This window comes from Crocodylus porosus, unplaced genomic scaffold, assembly GCF_001723895.1.
Source record: "Crocodylus porosus isolate Cpor-Errol unplaced genomic scaffold, CroPor_comp1, whole genome shotgun sequence".
Classification (NCBI taxonomy): domain Eukaryota; kingdom Metazoa; phylum Chordata; order Crocodylia; family Crocodylidae; genus Crocodylus; species Crocodylus porosus.
The window spans coordinates 30,719,982-30,735,245 of record NW_017728886.1 but is presented as its reverse complement, the minus strand read 5'-3'; the positions used below and the strand labels follow the sequence as shown (position 1 = coordinate 30,735,245).

At 42.3% G+C, this 15,264-nt stretch overlaps 1 protein-coding gene across 11 annotated transcripts in view; it reads left to right on the top strand.

Annotated features, from left to right (window-relative positions):
* The window catches only part of KIAA1217 (KIAA1217 ortholog), a 264,429-nt gene that overhangs the window by 6,130 nt on the left and 243,035 nt on the right, over positions 1 to 15,264 (top strand). For 10 of the 11 annotated variants that reach the window (XR_002100374.1, XM_019531957.1, XM_019531974.1 and 7 more), the window contains exon 2: positions 2,060 to 2,337. Coding sequence is in view for 9 of the 11 variants with exons in the window: in XM_019531957.1 (XP_019387502.1) it covers positions 2,060 to 2,337 (278 nt within the window). In the remaining 2 variants the exon portion in view is untranslated. Of the gene's footprint in view, positions 1 to 2,059; positions 2,338 to 12,408; positions 12,561 to 15,264 lie in introns of those variants that run through there. The other variant, XM_019531982.1, reaches the window with a different exon arrangement.

Below are 15,264 nucleotides of genomic sequence, written 5' to 3'. Positions count from 1 at the left end.
CCCATTACATACTAAAAATCAAACATCCCCAATAACATATTTTAATTTTATTTTAAAAAGGTATTTTTGTCCTGATTTGTGTGTGCTCGCATCATGTAAATAGAGGTGATTGCATAATAACTCAAAATGAAGTCTAACTCTTGTATATTGCAGGGGGTGTGGTGGGGTTTGGGTGAGTGGGTGGGTATGGGGTTTGTTGGGGGTTATGGGTGTATGTGGAGTGTGGAGGTGTGTGTATGTGGGTGGGTGTGGATGGGGGGCTTGAGGATTTGTTTGTGGGGATGTGTGGGTGGGTATGGGGTTTGTGGAGGGGGAAGGTGGCTGGTGATATGTGCTGGGGAGTGTGGGTTTATGTGTGTCATGGGATGTGAGCGGGAAGCAGTGAGCAGGGCTCCTCCCAGAGGTTCACGAATGCATGGGGGGTGCATGTGGGGAGAAGTGTGGGTGGGTGTGGTCTTTGTGGGGGAGAGGATGGTTGTGGGGTTTGCAGGGAGGGTTTATGGGTATGGTGGGTTGTGCATGGGAGCCCTCCCACACACCCTGCTGAGCTGCCTCTACTACTGTCACTGCCACCTCCAGGCTGCTCAGCAGGGCATTGGGGGCAGCACAGAAGCTGTAGGGCAGCCCAGTGCGGGCTTTATGCAGGTGCTGCAGGAAGTGCTGGGTGGTGGCAAAGGGAAGGGGCTGCTTTCCCCCCACACCAAGCACACCTCTGCCCCACCAGCGCTGCTGCTTCTGCAGCTGTTCAGCATTGACAGGTGAGTCTGCAGCAGGCACGGGGCAGGGCTGCACCTGGGCCCCCACCGGTACTATGGAGCTGGGGCTGGCGGTGGTGGCAGCAGCAGCAGCCAGGAGGAGCTGCCACTGCCTGGGCTACCTAGAAAGGCAGTCCAGCTGCAGAGCTGCTGTAGCCCCACTGTGTGCCCAGAGGGCAGCAAGATGCATTATATCTGGATGAGTCCTGGACCAGGTGGGTCCAAGGAACCCGCTATGGACTTCATCTGGCCCACAAGCCGTATTTTGCCAACCCCTGCTCTATAAAGAGTTAATGTTAACATGGACAGTTAAGTCTGCAGGGTAAGGGTGAGTAAGGTTATAAACAGACTCGGGAGGCCCTGAGACAAGAGTGGGATTTTTCTTAGGTATTAGGTAATAAACCTCCAACCTACTCTTCATGTGCCAAGAGATTTGTTACACAGTTACCTGAAGATTTGTTACACAGTTACCTGAAGATAAGCACTAACATATCCTTTGTATCTCTGTCTGTTTACAAAAGTGCCCATGGTCATCGTGCTTAAAGTAGATTTTAAAGTAGTAAAGTATATCTAACTTTTTTGTTATCCTTTACATCACATAAAACTTGCTTCATTTTATTGCACAAGAAATGCTTTATTGAAAAGTGATGCTGTATTTTCCAGTCCCCTGTCTTGGAGTGGTATAAAATCCAAGTGAAATCCATGAAATTTAAAACCAGGCTACAGTCTGAAAACAGGGGTGGGGGTGGAGGGGCTCTTATTATTTCATAGGCATTTCAGAGCATTTTGAAAACACACTGAGAAAAGATTAAGGATTTCAAATCTGCTTTGTCAAAGGAATTTTATCAGTTGGTTTCCCTAAGGAGACTAGTTATGGGGTCATTAAATGTACTGCAGCCTATTGAAGAAAACTTTCTTCTTGTGAAAAGCATCCTACAGATTTTAAAGGGCAGAAAGTAAGGGATCTGTCCTATCATCTTTTCTCTTCAGAGAATGATAAAGACGGTATCAAAGGGCTGTCTTTTTTTTTTAATGATGTTTGATTTTATGTGAGGTGGTAGTGACAATTTGATACATACTGTATAAAATATTGTATAACACATCTTATATAAATTATTCTTTCTGGGCCTTAGTTTTAATAACCAATTTGCCTTTCCCCTTTAATTGATAGAAAACAGTTTATTGCATGCTATTGCATTTTTTAAAATGTGACTTAGCTATTTTTTTTCTTTTAGAAATGTAACTCTTTTAGATGAAGTTTTTATAATACCCTGTATCTTTCTTCTCCCCCCACCTCTCTGCAGATCAGAGAAGAAACAATTTGCATGTAACATCATTAGATGATGCAGAATGTCTCCGATCTAAAGAACATCTAGCTACTGGAAACAGTCACACTTCGAAGTCTACCCGCAATATCCCTCGAAGACATACAGTAGGTGGCCCTCGCAGCTCCAAAGAAATACTAGGAATGCAGACATCAGAAATGGACAGAAAGAGAGAAGCTTTTCTGGAGCACCTGAAGCAGAAATATCCCCATCATGCTACAGCAATAATGGGTCACCAGGAACGGCTGAGAGATCAGGTATGAAAGCAATATTTAATTAATATTTTAAATGTTTATAAAAGTAAATGTTATGTGATTAAAAGAATTGTAGTTGGGTGGGTTGTGTTGAATAGGTTTTGTAGCTATTACCTCATTTTTATTTTTAGATTTCTTTAAACTTTTTAAGGCAACTATTTTAACTGTTCATTATTACTCTCAAACATTCAATGGATAGTTTTCTAAAGACTTGTTTTATTTATTTGGGGGTATGCAAAGATGAACTGGACAACACTGAGACCAGATCAGATATGAAATATAAATTCTCTTGGACCAGTCAGTACTAGGTATCTCACATGAAAATACAATACCAGCTGTTAGTGTAGCAGAAAATAATACTTTTGTGGGCAGTCTGTATATACTCCAGTTGCTACTGTTATCCATTTTCTAGCTTTCCGTTCTGTAATGCAAATGGAATTTGTCTATAAGTATCTGCTTTCTCCCACCTATCTTGAAATATTGGTCTCCCAGAATCTGCCTCAAGGTGCTTTGTTTCACGACTGTATGCAATTACTTTTCAGCAGTGAGGAGCACATTTGGGGTCATGGAAGATGTGACACCTTGATATATCTCTGAGAACAGGTGGAGAATGTTGTCATGCTGACCTTTGAACACAGAGAATGCAGTAAATGGAACTGTTCAGGACATAACTGTGTGCTCTGCTGTGGGGTAAAACATTATACTTTACTTAACAAACCTTACAGAATTAACCATTTTGGCCTCTGATTAATTTTTCAGTACCCTGATTTATTTTACATTAATATTTATAGCACAAACCGTTATATGCCAAGTAAACTGAAAGTTTCAGATGCCAGCAAACAAGGAAAATTGGCATAGTTTACTGTCTAGAATATTGTCTCATATACTACTTCTAACAAATGGAAAGGTAAATCTTTCAAATGTTTTTTCAAAAATTAAAGTAGGTTTGCAACAAAATTATCACCTTTGTCAATGGAATTCCCATGGAGTCATGTGCGCCATGTGATTCCCCTCCCCGTCCCCACACACGCACATACTAGGACATAGAATCATCGAAAATTAGGGTTGGGAGGGATCTCAGGAGGTCATCTAGTCCAACCCCCTGCTCAAAGCAGGACCATCCCCAACTAGATCATCCCAGCCAAGGCTTTTTCTAGCTGGGTCTTAAAAACCTCCAAGGATGGGGATTCCACAACCTCTCTAGGTAGCCTGTTCCAGTGCTTTACTACCCTCCAACTGAGAGAGGTTTCTTTCCTAATATCTAACCCAAACTTCCCTTGCTGCAATTTGAGACCACTGCTCCTTGGTCTGTTACCTGCCACCACTAAGAACATTTTGCTTCATCCTCTTTTGGAATCACCCTTCAGATAGTTGAAGGCTGTTAAATCCCCTCTCAGTCTTTTCTTCTCCAAACTAAATAAGCCCAGTTCCCTCAGCCATTCCTCAGAAGTCATGTGCCCCAGCCCCCTCTGCCGGACTCTCCAATTTGTTCACATCCTTTCTGTAGTGGGGACCCAAAACTGGACATAGTACTCTATATGTAGCCTCAACAGTGCTGAATAGAGGGAAATGCCCCTACTCTTGCAACCTAGTATGCTGTTAGCCTTCTTTGCAACAAGGAAACACTGTTGACTCATTTTCAGCTTATTTTCCACTGTAACCCCCAGGTCCTTTTCTGCAGAGCTGCTGCTTATCTAGTCAATCCCAAGCCTATACCAGTGCCGTACCAGTGCATGGGATTGTTCCATCTTAAGTGCAGGACTTTGCACTTGTTGAAATTAAACCTCATGGCTAGGTACAGACAGTCAGAAGCCTGAGGCTGAATCAATACAGTCTTTGCAGGTTAGTCTAAATTGCAGAGATAAAACTGAGAAGCATGTGAACAGACATTTGTGTTTGATGTAGGTAATGTAGCCATATGCCTGCAGTGGCTCAGGCCAGAAGCTGGGGGCCACTAGAGCACACCTTCCAGGCTGCCAGCCACTGCCAAGGGGAAGGGACTGAGCCTCCAAGGTGTTTCCCTCCTGCTCTGTTCCAGCAGAGGCAGTATGGCCAGGCCCCAGCCTGGGGCTAGCATGCTGGAGGGTGGGGGTTTAAATCTCCATGCTGGCCCACATGAGACCCCAGCCCAGGTCTGCCTGAGGGAGGTGGGGCAGTGCCTGCCAGGCTTCTGCCCTTCCCTGTCCCCACCCCCCCCACTCCCTGCTTAAGGTTGTGGGGAGGAGAGGGCAGCCCTTTCCAGGCTGAGATGGGGGTGAGCGGGGAGAAAGGTAGTGGCATTGAATTTATACAATCTTGAACAAAAATAGTCCTTTCTCTGAAGCAAGCATGTATTGAACACAGCAATTTGCAACCTCAAGCACACAACAAAGAACAACCAAAAATCTTCCTGTAAACTAATATACAGCCCAGTAAGACACAATGAGTGCACACAAAGCTTAGTCTAACTTAAAATGAAATGTAATAAACCAAAAAAGACACGAGAAAGCCTTGCATAAGTCTTATGTAATCTTGAGGGCAGAGTATCGCCTTACAGCCAAGTATTCAGAAAGCCCTTCTTGGGGAATCAGCAGGTGGTGTTAGGTGTTGGAGTAGAGATCCTACGGGCTTTATCTCTACTTGGGTTTTTACAGGCACACTTGCACCCCCTTTTTCCCCTTGGGTGCCTTGACATTAGTATGCTGGTCACCTATAGTACCTTTGGCAGGACTCTCATGCATTTAGTGTCTTTTGTCTCTTCTTAGATATTCCAGTCTCCCACCTGGTACAGATTCTGCTTTATAATATAAAAGTGGGTCTCTGCTTGCTTTGGTCGCACCAGCCCAAGCAGTCTGGGACCCTCTGCTGTTCCCCTAGCTGTTTCTCTAGCACACACATGTAATGATTGTGTTAGGTCTTTGCCAACACCTCCCGCCTCTCACTCTCGCCCTGCAGGGCTTGGCCCTGTGCTCACAGATGGTAGGGGACCAGTCCCTCCAGCCCCAGTTCCCTACCCTCTTCCCCCTCCCCCATGATGTGGGGGAGCTGAGGGGAATTATGCCCCCTCCCCCGCATCCCCTTATCAACTGCTTGTCTTAGTGTCTGCCAGTGGTATGAGGGGATGGAGTCTGCTGGTCTCTTGCTGGCCTCCTGCTGGCCCCCTGTCAATCAGACCCTGGCTGGAGGCACATGCCACTGGGGGAAGGAATGAAAACCCCACTCCCTCCCCTCCGCCTGAGCCTGCCTGCCCACAGCCCCTGCCCCCTTTGCTCGGGTGGAGAAAAATCTGGCAGGCTATTACCCCCCACACACCTCCTTCAGGCAAACCCGGTTGTGGTCCCCAGCCAGATTTCCCGCCCCCACCCCCTTGTCAGCCAACCCTCACTGCTCCAGCTAAGGAACAGAGGGGCAGAGCTAACTCTGCTCTCTGGAGCAGACAGCACAGCCATCCAAGGCTTCAAAGCATGCTGAGATTCTGGGGGACTGATTTAACTTGAATCAGGAAGGGGTCTGGGACAGAAGTTTCATAAACTGGTTTGGCTTAAATCAGTTAAATCTGATACTACATTCAGCCAGGTTTATCTTAAACAAGTTTCAGCCATTTTGAAACTGGTTTATGTGCACTGAACTTCTGTTCTGTTACAGGTTTAAACCTGAACACTTTAACTGGTTTATGTGTAACTTCTGTCCCTAGCCTATGAGATTTCTTTTGGTCCAATCCACCAGTCTGTCTAGGTCTCTCTGAATCCTAACCTACTCTCCAGCTGGATATCATCTGCAAAGTTGCTGAGGGTGCACTCCATCCCATCTTCCAGATAATCGATGAAGATATTGAACAAAATGATTATTGATGGAAAATGTTGAACAAAACCAGTCCCAGGACTGACCACTGAGGCACTTGACTTGATATCGGCTGCCACCTAGACATCGAGCCATTATTACTATCATTTGAGCCTGACGATCCAGCTAGCTTTTATGTCCATCTTACAGTCCTTTTATCCAATCTGTACTTCCTTAGCTTACTTGAGAGAATGTTGTAAGAGACCCTACCAGAAACCTTGTTTAAGTCAAGGTATACCACAACCACTGCTCTCCCTGCATCCACAGTGCCATTGATCTCATCACGGGAAACAATCAGATTGGCCAAAACCTTGTAAAGAACAATTTATCCAACTGTTTAGTTGGTCTGATAAAAGATACCACATTTAGCCAGAGAACCTAGTCTGTTCATGTCCATGTCACACATAAATATGGGGGGTTGGTGAGTATAAAATATGCCTATAATCAAATAGGTAGTTCTCGTATCAACCAATTGTCCCTTGTTAGCTTGGGTATTCATTTTTCTGAGACTTCTGAGCAAGTTAAAGTCCTACCACTTCAGAGGCCTTCCAATAAACCAGAACATTATTTTGAAGATTTTGGTCTCTTTCGTACCCTCCTACTTCTTTATTATTACTCCCCTACAACACATCATTTCCATGGACTCTAGGGACAGTCTTCCATTGCTTCAAAATAAAACTGTAAAAAACATGTCTAGTATTGCTGCAAGACTTTGGAAGTAAGTAGTATATCTGTATCTTATTCTTAAACAGTCTCCCTCCCTTTCTTTGGAACTCCTGGGTTTTTTTCAGTCATTATAGTTTTCATCTCTCGTGAATTTTAGAGACAATGTGGAATGTGCTTGGTGGTAGATAAAGATAGCATACAAATTAAATAAAGGGAAAAAATCCTGAGATTAAATCTTTCTGAGTCATGTAAATATTTAGTTCCAGTGGTGCAGACATTGCAAACCCAGCTTGAACAGCCTACAGCATGACACCCTACACATTTTGTAATTTGATCCACTCTGAGCCAATAAATTACAGAAGGAATGCAGTAACTGTTCTTGCTGTTTGTTTAAAATGTGTCATGCTTGCTAATTTATTGAGGGTGAAATTAATGTGAATGTCTCCTGCTTCTATTTTTTTTTCTGATGGTTACATATGCAATGTGGGTAAGGAGTGTAAACTTTTAAGACAAAATCATCATGAAAATACTATCTAAGTATCAGTCGAGATTTTCTTGGACACTTACTGGAGTGGAAATTTCATCCATTCACCATTTCTTTCTTTTCCCCCAAAATCCATGAACCAAACAGGCCCCATGTTAAGAGTATGCCAAATAAGTTTCTCAGTTTTAGATGTAAAGAACTTGGTGAATAGCGGTGTGTCAGAATTGTCTAGTTTCTCAAGTGCTCTTAACCTGTGTTATAAGCACATAATCACAGTCTCACAGTTTCACAGCTAACTTCCATCTCTTAACTGCTTAGATGAGTGTGTGTATCTTATATATGTATCAGCAGCTCCACAGTTACAGCTGTCATGCAGTTTTTCCTTTTATGTATATATGCGTGTATCAGTGAAACTATCTATAGCATATGGCAGTGTAGCTGTATATAGTAGTGTAACTTGTACACATGCATATTTACTAGGGATGTATGAAGCGGGCTGTATTTGATTTCGATTTGGCCCAATTCGGGGGACAGTGATTCGATTCACTGATTTGGATCACTGTCCCGATTCAATTCAGCTGAATCTGAGTCTGAAGATTCAATTCTGATTTGGAGAATCAGTGATTCAGCCATAGACACAGCTTTGTGTTTCTTCTACATACCTTGAGGTACCAGGCACAGCTCATGAATGCTAAGATGGTGGGGCAGATGGAGCATCCCACAAGAGCACGGGGGGTCCCCTGCGTGCTCAGCAGTGGACCCAGAATTGGACCAGAATTACTTCCAACCCACTTCCAGGTCTGCCACCAAGCATGTGGGGGACCCCAGGTGCCCCTCCCCCTCCCTGACCCAGGAGGTCTGCCACTGAGCATGCTGGGGACCCCACTGCGCTCCTGTGGGATGCTCCATCTGCCCCCCATCTCAGTGTTCACGAGCTACCTGGTACCTTGAGGTATGTAGAAAAAACATATAAAGCTGTGTCTATGTCTGAATTGTCAAATCTCTCTGAATCAAATCGGAGGCTTCCAATTCAATTCAGAGAGATTAATGGGTCTCCTGATTTGATTCGGATTCAGAGATTCGGGCACTGAATCCAGCTGAATCTCCTCCGAATCAAATCAGCAACCAAAGCTTTGCACAGACCTAATATTTACTGCATATACATTCTGTTAAGTGTGCGTGCATGTAATGCAAATGACTATATATCTATGTATAATACATAAACAATCTGTAGTGAATTATTACATATATGAAAGCTTTGGTTAGATTCTCTGGCCAGCTTTGTTCACTGCTCCAGCTGCTCAAGGGAAGCTACCTGCATCTCTGCTGGCAGGCAAGGTTCTTTAGATAAATGTGATATCTTTTTTAGATCAACCAAATAGTCGGAAAAAACTGTTCCTTGCAAGCTTTTGGGCACAAATACCCTCCTTCAGGCACAGGGACAGTTTGCTGGTGTTTTTGTGTGCTCTCGAGGGTAAAATAGAAGCCAAAATACAAAATGCAGGTCTGTGGAAATGCAAATGCATGGTAGTGAAGATCAGAGGCCATGGGAGACAATACGGGTGAAACAGGTAGGTAGGGGAAATGTTGAACTAGTGACAGAATGTAGCTGCTAAAATGCAGACGGGTTACCTGGGGTTATCAGATGGCAGGCAGGTTATAATGTGCCATAAATCCAATGCCTATATTTAGTCCAAGTTTTCATGTATCCAGTAGATTTATTAAATGAAGTTTGTAGGCTCATCTGTGAATAGTGATTTGTCAATTCCCTTTGGTTTTTGAGTGGTTGGTTTCCCCGGTGTGGGAGGAGTGCTTTCCAGGTGTTCCCAGCTGATGGCTGATCATTGGTTATCATTCCTGTCTGGCAGAGTTCAGAACAGATCCCAGGTTGCTCTAAGCTCTGTCATTGCCATGACCAGCATAAAACTGGACAGAATATCAAGCAGCTTTCCTATAGACCTTTTTTCCTTTCTCTTTGATGCATCCAGCAAAAACTCTGGACAGCAGAGGATCTAGCACAGTGATTTTTCAACCAGGGTGCCACTAGCCTAGCACTGTGAGGTGTGGGAACATGTTTCACATGATGAACCCAGAAATTCCAAATAGAAACCATCATGTTAAAAAACATCCTGTACTTTTGGGGTGTTTCAGAGTTCATTGCAACAGAAGAATTGCTCTATTTTAATTTTCTGTTGTCAAGAAAAAACAAAACAAATGAAAACTAAGAGCTGGCATTTTCCAAGGGGTGCATCAAGCCTATCCAAGTGTACCTAATTGTTGAGAACCACTACTCCAGCATTTTCTTGATGGTGAAAAAGATTTTGGTGTGGGTATGTTCCGTTCCCTCAGCTCTGCCAGTGACACCGGCTTTGATTGCCTGCTTCTTCCACTGCATTTGAATGTTTTCTTCCTTACTGCATTTATTCACAGAAAGTATTTCCTGAATTAGTCATTAAAGCTATTGCTATTCCTTTCTCTTCACAAGTGTCTCCTCGAGACCCACTTGCCTAAAGGGGACTGCCAAGTGATGATGACCAAGTAGGCCAGGCCAGGGAGGATTGATTGCTGATGTCCATTACTTGCTTGTCTTGTACTTCACAAACATTAATTTTTGCTATGAGTTGAAAGCTTATTGGTAGACAGATAGCTAGTCTATGTGACCATGTGTTCCTCCCCCATCCACTCTCGATGTTTGTTAGCTGCAGTTAAATTAGGATTACCGTATGTCCAGGTTTTCCCAAATGTGTCCTCTTTTTGAGTACTCCCATCTCTGTCCCAGCAGTTTTTTAAAATATCAGCAGATGTCCAGGATTTTGCTGTGGCTCACTTTCCTTGCATTTCCTGGCTTGCCCAGCAAAGGATGCTTGGAGCTGGAGGCAGTGTGGGAAGGTGATTGGAGGCTGGGGTATCACATGCTATGTGTGTGGGCCCTGGCAGCTGTATTCTGGTAAGTGTGTGTGCTGCTCCTGCCTGCACTGGGGCTGCAGCAGGGCAGGGAGATAGGGGAAGGGGGTGGGAGGATTCTTCGGGGGGCAGCAGCAGGTTAGGAGTGAGGGGCCCTGGCAGGGCTGGGCTGGGGGTCAGGGGACTGCAGGTCCAGAGTGAGGGGCTGCAGCAGGGCTGGGGTGGTTGTGGTTTGGGAGTGAGGGGCTGGAGCAGGACACAGGCATATTATAGCCCCCTCACCTCCACCCCCGGTGTCCTCTTTTTTTGAACCTGGAAATATGATAACCCCAGCAGTTACAGTCTGTTGTGTTGGAACTGAAAGCTTACTGAGACATGGACAGCCTTTATTTACTTGTACAGTGCCTTCAACAAGTGCCTCCGGGCACTACCACTCTGCAAGCAATACTGAGGTTTTGTCTGCATAGTGAAATTAGTATGGCGTAAACCAGGGCGGGGTGGATTCAGGGTTGGAGGTGTACTGGTGCAGTTGAACTCCCCCCTTTGATTCCTGCTCCACACTTTCATGACAAGGTACAGAGTGAAAAAGCCCAAGGCTGAGTAGATTCAATCTTCACAGATTAGTCTAAACTTTGTAGATAGAACCAATAAATGTTTAAAACCAATTGCCTGGCAATGGCAGGAGTATTTCTATTCAGGCGGCAGCAGTGAGAGTGTCAATTGAATTCATGGCTCATTAAAATCTACCTGATTCCTTGTAAACATTTTATTCTACTGGTGTTAATGACCCTCTCTCATTTTTAATGGCTTGGATGTTTCACCAGAGAAGCTAGCTTTTCCCCTGCAATTCTGTCTGTTAGCTGCTCCTGGTAATGTAGCTCCTATTTCACAGACCCTCGGACTGTTTTTAATTAATTCAGAAAATGTCAGATCAAATCAAAAACAAATATTAAACTAAATATTTTTCCCCAAGAAAAATATGTGTTGTTATATGGGATGATGTACCAAGCTATCTGCACTCCCATTTTCAGAATCCTAGATTTAACAAAGCTATGAATTTTCAGGATGCTTTTTAACCTGTGTTACAAGCTGCCCAGAGCCACTCTTAGTGTGCCCTAAAAGTAGCTATGTCAGAGTTAGTACACAGTAGCTAGTGTACTGCAAATTCACACCCTCAGGAGTCTTATTTTAATTGCCATTTGTTTATGTTGCAAAAATTACCATGCAAGCTGGCATGGGTGATCCCAACCTCTCCTAAAAAGCACAGTAGCAAGGGTTTTGTGGCTCAGAATTGATGGGAGTAGAGATGTACACTGGAAGCTTCTGTAATACCTGCCTGTATCATGCTTGCATTAAGACCATGGGACTAAAATGGGTCCACAAGAAGGTTAGAAAGAAAAAGAAAACAAATGGGGGGAAAAAGAGAAAGAAAGAGGTTCTTGAACTCTACAGTGAGATTTTTATCTTCCTGAATGATGCTGTCAGAAGTTTTGGGCTGGACTGTTCTACAGGTGAGTTCTTTGCATTACATTGCTACCTGCTTTGGAGGGAGTGGTTGGTCAGGAAAAGGTAGCGGGGACAGGAACAAGTTTATAAATGGCTCTGAAGTTAAAAAAGGTTTTGCAGTTAAAAGGTTAAAAAGGCTCAGCTTCTTCCAGAAAGAGGGGGAGGATTGAAGGGGAATCCCTGCAAAGTGAACCTGTTTTACAAGTTCCACCAGTAAAAAGTTAAAAAAAAGAGGGGGAGAGAAGCTTTTCAAAAACAGTTTTCAGTGTGACTTCAGAATATGATCTGAGATGCATTTGGCACTGTAGGCTTTTTATTTAACTATTCAAAATACATTGTTAAGCAGGGAAGGGCCGATAACAAAGCCTAGCATTTCAATCTGCTTTCTGGGAGGTGAAAAAACAAAGAAATCTATTTACAGATGGAGTTCAACTTTTATTAATTATAAATTGCAATGTGTGTTCTACAAAGAGCATGGAAAATGGTGTTTGTCTTTTTTTCTGAACAGTTGGAGCAAATTGTTAAGTCTGAATATGACAGGTAATCTTGGCATGTAGGCAGGTGGGGTTAAGGTAACCATGGAGATTTATGATGTCATGCTTGATAGAGCATGTCAAGACAACTAATTTATCATGTAGCTGTTCAAAAACTCCTATAGGCTGGAAGTAGGTTTTATGCAAATTATAGAGTTTCACCACAAAAGAAAATACGGCAGAGATATGGAGGGCATTTTACCTGGTAGATTTAAAGGATTACAACAGAATTTATTCTAATCTAAAACTTTGAGAATAAGGGGAAAGGACTCCGTAATTTATCTCCTACTTCACCTGTGGAACCTTGGGCTTAGGTAAATATGGTTTGGCTTTTCCCCCCACCCCATCTCTTTCCACTGACTGTAAAACTGCTTTTGAAATGCTAAGAGCATGCTTCACCACATTGTTCCTCCTGGCAGCAGAACTGAATCAATAAAGCAGGCTTTCTGGCATGGCATGTTCTCTTTTCCTTTTCTAACATGAACTCTTTATTGAATGAAATGAGAATTCTGAATTATTTGAAAGGCTGTGTAATGTATTATGCTGATTATATGAATCATGCAGCAAAAATGTCCTAGGTAGTGTTCTGGAGGAGAAACCAAGAATTGAGACACTGTATTTATTTGTAGAATATTGCCAGATGTCTCTCCTTTAACTGTTAAAACAAGACCTCATTATTACAACTACAGTTTTCCAGCTTTTCCAATCTGCAGAAATGCAGAAGCATTTATTTTAGTAGATAATCAAATTGGTCAGAGAAGTGTACTTTAGGAGTACATGCTTTGATATCACAATGTAACTGAGCATTTTTAAAGGCGTTTTTCTAGGGTAAAAATAGATCTGGTAGGAGGTAGGCAACCCTTTGAGCAAACATAAACTCTGCTTCATCTCTGTGACTTGAGGGACAAAACAAAGGTATTGTTTTTAGCACCTTTTGGTAAGGAATAAAATCTTCTTGTTCCTGGCTGCAGCCCTTTTGGGGCTCATATTAATCAACACTTTGGAATGGGTAAACAATTACAAACCAGGGACAATTCACTCATTTGACCCACCTGTGATGAAATGACATGAAACAGCCTCAAATCTAAAAGGCTAGGATAAAAGGGTTAGTTTAGGTAGGAAAGGGGCGGGGTTTGGGTAATTTAATGTCCAAGCATGGATATTTGGAGCCAGGAAGATCATAGGTTTAGCCTAAAGACACCTGTGAAATGTAAACTCAAGACAGAAACTTGATCAGTTAAATGTAAACCCTCCGTAGGATTTAGTGAATGAACAAGCTGCAGAATGTTTTAAACACTTTATCTAATTCCGGCTGAAAAACCGGTGTGTAAGGGACTCTTGATATGCAGAATTTCTTGATCATGCAAGCTAAAATAATCTTTCTGGAAACAAGAATTGATCACCAACATCAGCAAGGAGAGGATTAAAAAGTGAAATTATCTCCAACTATATGTATTTTTAGTTTTATCCTCAGCTATTTTGCTTTTCACCTGCAGGTTTAATTTCAAGGACTAATATTTAATAGAATATTATTGAATCAATTTATAGTCTTATCTTTTCTAAAAATTCTGATGTGTTAAATGTTTAATATTAAAGTATGTACAAATGACTGTGTCAAATGAGCTAGAATCTTTGCATTATTTACACTGATACTGGACGATCTGTAAATCCTATGGAGAAATTGGTTCAGTGCTAATATTGTGTGAATAAATTTCTGGTCCATACTGATAAATGGAGATGTAACTTTTAATTCTAACACAGATATATAGCGTGAAAAGAATAAACATGATTTTAGTTTGGGTTCATATAACTGGGTGGGTTCTAGCTAAATGCCTTTTACATATGAATACCAGCTAATGATTAAAAGGAATCGGAATTTGTGATAGAGTTGATATCTTTTATTAGACCAACTAGATTTTTGCAAAAAAAATTCAAGTGCAAGCCCTTGGGCACAAACACTTTTCTTCAGGCATAAGAGAAAAGATTGTAAAAGTTCTCAAGGGTAGAAATGAAAGTTCATAATTCATAGGAGAATTGAAGGTGTGGTAAAATCTCCTGTTTGGAACAGTATGTTTTATATGCAGATTAGGCTCAGAGAAAAGTTGGAATAGTCTGTCTACCTCCAAGTTATTTGGTGATAAGCAGGATGTAGTCATATTTCCTTCTAGTTTTGGTGTTTCATATATCACAGAAGAGTAAAAAGATGAAATGCTCTTCTGAGCAGGCATTTCTTATGTGGTAAGGTGTCTGTCTCTGAGCTCTGTGATGAGGTTCTGTGATGATGCAAATTACCTCAAACAAAGGCAGGGTCTCAGATTTCAGGTGGTCAAACTTGCTTTCTCTTTATACAATTATGAAGATTTCATTTAAAAATTGGCTAAAATTCAATATCTTCCATGTTTCAGGTATCCAGGTTATAGCCATATTAGTCTAGAGGCAAAAAGGAATAATGATTAATGCTAATGATTAATACTTGTGTGATTAATGCTAATGATTAATGCTTTTGATTAATACTTTTGCAAATGGTTAATACTTTTGTCTTTTGGCTTTTTCAGAATGGAATAGGTACTGTGGTAGGTCAATCCAACACTCAGATAATTTAGAGGATGGGCTGTTATGAGAATGATACTACTATGTGGATTTTAACACTTCATGAAGATGCTTAGCTGTTTGCAAAGCACGGAAGAGGTTTTCATTCCAGCTATTTCTGACAAGAAACAGTAATTTCTTGCATGGTACTTCTCTGTCAATTAGGAGAGGGATAATAGTGCAGAAGGTAGAAGGTTGTGCCCTCTCTTGCCTTGTTGTGATGCTCTGAACTCACAAAGCCGCAAGGGAGAACTTGGTTTCTGGAGCAGGGAATATACCATGCTGCTACTGTCTTGTGTATACCACCTGGTACAACACTTGCCCTTTATGTTTTGGGTGGCTGCCTTTGCTTTCAAGTGAAGAACCTCCTGGACAAAACTATTCAAATGACCATTTGAAGTATGACTGTGGTCTTGAATTTTAGCTGGA